This window comes from Corylus avellana, chromosome ca4, assembly GCF_901000735.1.
Source record: "Corylus avellana chromosome ca4, CavTom2PMs-1.0".
NCBI classification, from domain to species: domain Eukaryota; kingdom Viridiplantae; phylum Streptophyta; class Magnoliopsida; order Fagales; family Betulaceae; genus Corylus; species Corylus avellana.
The window spans coordinates 14027913-14032614 of NC_081544.1; the positions used below are offsets into that span (position 1 = coordinate 14027913).

General features: G+C 38.0%; 1 protein-coding gene across 1 annotated transcript; it reads left to right on the forward strand.

Moving 5' to 3' along the window:
* Positions 1-744: 744 nt before the first annotated feature.
* LOC132178094 (protein NRT1/ PTR FAMILY 3.1-like) lies at positions 745-2011 on the forward strand. Its single transcript, XM_059590550.1, has 3 exons — positions 745-879; positions 975-1150; positions 1282-2011. Exons 1-3 carry the CDS (start codon positions 745-747, stop codon positions 1910-1912), a joined length of 942 nt encoding a protein of 313 aa, XP_059446533.1. The 3' UTR covers positions 1913-2011.
* Positions 2012-4702: the final 2691 nt, after the last annotated feature.

Sequence of the window (4702 nt, forward strand, 5' to 3'; positions counted from 1 at the left end):
TACCAGAGCCTTCCAATTTCCAAATAGCTCTTTTTAAGTCCAAAACTTCTGAAATTTCTTCTTTTTCTTCCAATGACCTACAAAATCAAGGAAAACAAATAAAAGAGCTAAAATGACATAATTAACTAAAACTAAAGGATTAAAACATGTAAGTTAAGGGCTAAAAATATGAATATTTTAGCACTTAACACTTATTTCATTTTCGATGAAAAGTTAAAAGAAGAAACTTATTTTATCACCAAGTTGAGAACATTTTAATAGGAAAGCATGTGAAGGAGCCTCCTAAAATCACTAAAAAAATGAAAAATTAGAAAAGAAGGGAGAATATATAGGTGGAAGACTCTTTACTCAAATTTCAATACCTTACTATGGTAACTGACATCAAGCTGCAATAATAAAACAAGTAAAGGCATTACTTCTATGGAGGTAGAGCAAGCTAACAATGAGATTGAACAAAACCATTATCAAAACATATTGTCTCCTATGATCAACAATACTAATTAATTAGCTCCAAATTCTTTACCCTCTAACTTGTTGAAGAAAAAGAAGTGCAATCATAGAGTATGAAATGGAACCCACACTCCTCTGTTCTAGCCTGTTTCTGCAACCAAAAACAGAGTGATTCTTTGTCATTAATGGATCATGCGCTAGGAACTATCGTGTGTCATTATTTACATGCCTGAGAAAGATTATTAGTTTTTAGGTAAAATAATGTTGTTGGTATGAATGTGATCTTCTTGGACCATGTGCTTGGACTGGAAACTTTATCCCTCAGAACCAAATCATCAAGAAGAAAGCATTGGTCCACTGACTTACAAGCTACGCCGCCAGGGCAGGGAGCAGGACAGCCGCAGGTGTTGCTGCAAACAGCAGAACCTGGTCCCTTTGTATCCATTTTCAGCACCTCAAAATCGGAGGATTTGGTCTCCACAAGCGAGTAGAATGTTTCTTTTTTTATGTATGTTTCCTTCCAGGCCTTGTATAGCTGCCAAGTGGACATCCAAGTACTAGAGTCCTACACGTGGCATGGTAATCCACCGTTGTCTGACGTGGCAACAGGTTTTGATATATCTTTCTTCCCCTGCCGCCTAAAGGCAGAGGCGGTTAGTCCGCATGCAATGGAAGCATGGCAATATACGTGGCTATCCATGTTATAATTATCAGGTTCTTCAAAAGAGAGTGTGAGCTTTGTACATATCCCAAGATAAACGATGATGTAGAAGAAGAAGATAGTCGTTGAGAAGGGAAGCCTACTTTTCATTATTTCTGCTTTGCTTGCAGAAAGAGAGAATGGGAGGTAAAGGAAGTGATTGTTACAGTGAAGGAGCGGCAATGGGGATTGGTTTGGTTGGGGGTGGGAGCTCTGCACCGGTTGGGAATCGGGTTTGTCATCTCCATATTAGCCACTCTAGTCGCCGGGTTCATGGAAGTGAACCACAAAAACGTAGCTTTAGCACATGGGCTCATTGATCACCCGCATTCTACCATCCCCATATCTGTCTTCTGGCTTGTGCCGGAGTATAGCCTTCATGGGGTGGTTGAAGCTTTCATGTCCATTGGGCATCTCGAGTTTTTCTACGACCAGGCTCCAGAAAGCATGAGAAGCAGTGCCATGGCACTTTTCTGGCTGGCAATTTCATTTGGTAATTATCTAAACTTGCTTCTTGTTTCCATGGTGCACAAGTTTAGTGCTAAGCCAGATGGATCAAACTGCCTTAGAAACGACAACATAAGCAAGGGGAAATTGGAGTACTTTTATTGGTTGCTCACGTTGCTGCAAGTCACTAATTTTATTTACTACTTGTGCTGCGCCAAATTTTATACATATAAGCCTCTCGAGATCCAGAAAAAGGAAGGTATTGGGAGCTCTGAAGAAGATCATGGGGTGGTGGAGCTTGTAGATCGGGTTTGATTAGTTGTAGTTTTAGGTGTAGTTGGGTCCATAAACAGTTTAAATATTGCCCCTGTTTTGCAGTGTCATTTCTTCGAAATGATTATACTTGTAAAGAAAAATGAGGGGAATAACTATTTATATGTCGTTTGAATAATGGGAGTTAACGTAAAATAAAGGGGAAAATGCATAGCTTGCAAGTCAGTATAATGTGCGAATGGGAGGGAAAATGCATAGCTTTAAAAGATTGAAATCCAGAACATCATGCTGTGTGAGAAGAAAAGCATGCAATCTTATGAGATTTTTCTTTTTTTTGACGAATTTGTAATATTTGTACCTAGAACAAACTCTAGGCGAACCCCAACATTTACCACCAGGGAGCTCTGCCATATAAATTTCAAGTTAAAAATAGACCCAGCTTGCATGACAAAGCAAATCGAAATGCAAGTCATCATAAGGGAACTTATAATCTCTAATGGATGTTGCTTTTACTAAAACTAAGTCCTAACTAAGGAAACAAAAAGTGAGAACTCTATACTTCGATGAGAGCACCTTGACTAGATGTTGAGGAAACAGATCAGCCAAAAAGTATGATTAAATTCAGGCACTCTGATTTCAAGGTTTCCCTTCACTTGCATTTGTTTAGCACTCACCACAAAGTTTTTAAACAGATAAAGGAAAGAAAACAACAACCTTCCACTAAAGAAATAGAACAAGCAATGGGGCCAGAGAAATTCTCACACACCACAAACAAGGCAGAATCGAGTTTCAACTGTAATTTCATGTAGATTGAACCAAGACTGGAATGAGCTTCTTCGTGCACTTGATCTCTCCCATGCTACTGGGATCGGTTGCTACTAGTCTGGGTTACCTCAAGAAGTCCTTGTTGTTTTTTTGGTCTTTCTCTGATGATCAGCTTGCCCCAAAAACAATCTCTTGCTTGTTGAGCGACAATCCGTACACTACATCTCGGTTAGCCTAAGAATGCCTAATGCTGCTCTGGCTATTGTGATACTTGCAGCCTTTTTTATATATATAAATAATTTATATTTATTCAAAAGCATAGGGGCGCAACCCAAGTACTCATAAAGTATACAAGATAACTCCTAACCCATAGTGAAAAAAGAACATAAATCTAAAAACTCAAAAAAAGTATAAATGAGCAAAATAGTCCTTGCTACTCTCCATCTATACAGACAAGGTATGTAGCATCAATTTCTTCAAATCGAGCAAACCAGTCTCACAATCGTCAAAGCTTCAAGTATTCTACTCTAGCCAAAGACACCGCATCAAACACAAAGGAGTCATCCTCCGTAAATCCAACACACTACAGTTTCTAAATTGTCCACTACAACTTTTCACACACTCACTCATACTATAAGGCATAACACAAGTAACACCAAAAAGCTAAAGAATCACACTCCATATCTCTGTTGCAACGTCACAATGAAGTAATAAGTGCTCAATGGACTATTCATTATTCTTACACAAACCTCACCACTCGAACTCAATAATATTCCTCTTACATAAGTTATCCAAAGTTAAGATTTTTCCTAGAGTCGTCGTCCACACAGAGAAGGCCACTCGGAGGGGAACCTAAACTTTCCAAATACTCTTCCAAGGAAATATGGACCGTACAAGGGTAGACAATACCTGATAATACTTCACAACTCTTACCACTGATAGATTACTTAAGATTCAATTCACCAGGCCCGACGTTTTGCTAGCCTTTGGCATTGTTAGTCAACTAAGTAGGGGCCAAGGACCCATGCGATATGTAACAATCATAGGAAGACATTTTTTCTTGAAAATTAAACATGCGACACATTACATTTAAACTTATGTAATATAGACTCGTATTTACTCATTATTTCTAAATTTAAAATAATTAAGCTATAATCCATAAATTCATGTAGTTAATCCACAATAACAACGCTTGCTGAATTTTTAGATTTATGTGCTTCACTTTCAGAGCTATTGTATATGTGGGCTCTATTGTATACTACATGCGTACATAGGTTGCGCCCCTTTGCGCTTTTATATGAATTGATATTACATATCAGAAAAAAAAAAAAAAAAAACAACCTTTCAATCCTTTTCTTATGCCAACTCCAAAGATTTTCTTCCTTTGAAAGGATTCAAGAAAAGTTTAATATTTTGGGCCATCTTCAACTCCACTTCGAATACCACCATCTTTAAGAGACTTCTCACAATCTTCTAGAGACTCACTCAACAATGCATCTGAAAATTCCCTTTGTTAAGAATGTTGGGGAGAGAAACACAAAGAGAGTTAAACAATAGTATATATATATATATAACTCTCACAAGTGCATCATCTAAAAGCTTGCCTCCCGAAGGTCCTTCTCCCCTCCCACTCCACCTGATGAGAAGCAACAAGCACCATTAAAGGATCCATTGCATGTTCCAGTTGGGCCTATTACTTGAGCAAGATCCAAGAAGGTCAAAGAAGCACTTAATGGGCTGATTCAAGAGATTTGGGCTGATTCTAAAAGGGGGCATTCAAAGCTTGGCCCAAAGGGAGATGAAGGGGCGTAATAAATTTGATCAAAGCTATTGATGGAGCTGATTGCGCATAATTTCCTTAGCAATGGCATGAATTAATGGTTGATTATGGCTGATCGACTTTCCAATTACATACCAATTAATTGGATGATTGACTTGCCAAATTACATGCCAATTAATTGGTTGATTGACTTAAATCAGCCTTAATTTTAGGCTTTTCTTAGTTAGTCCTTTTTTTACCTTATTTACTTTTCAATGTTGGAACCAATTTAATTTCCTTTCCATAGC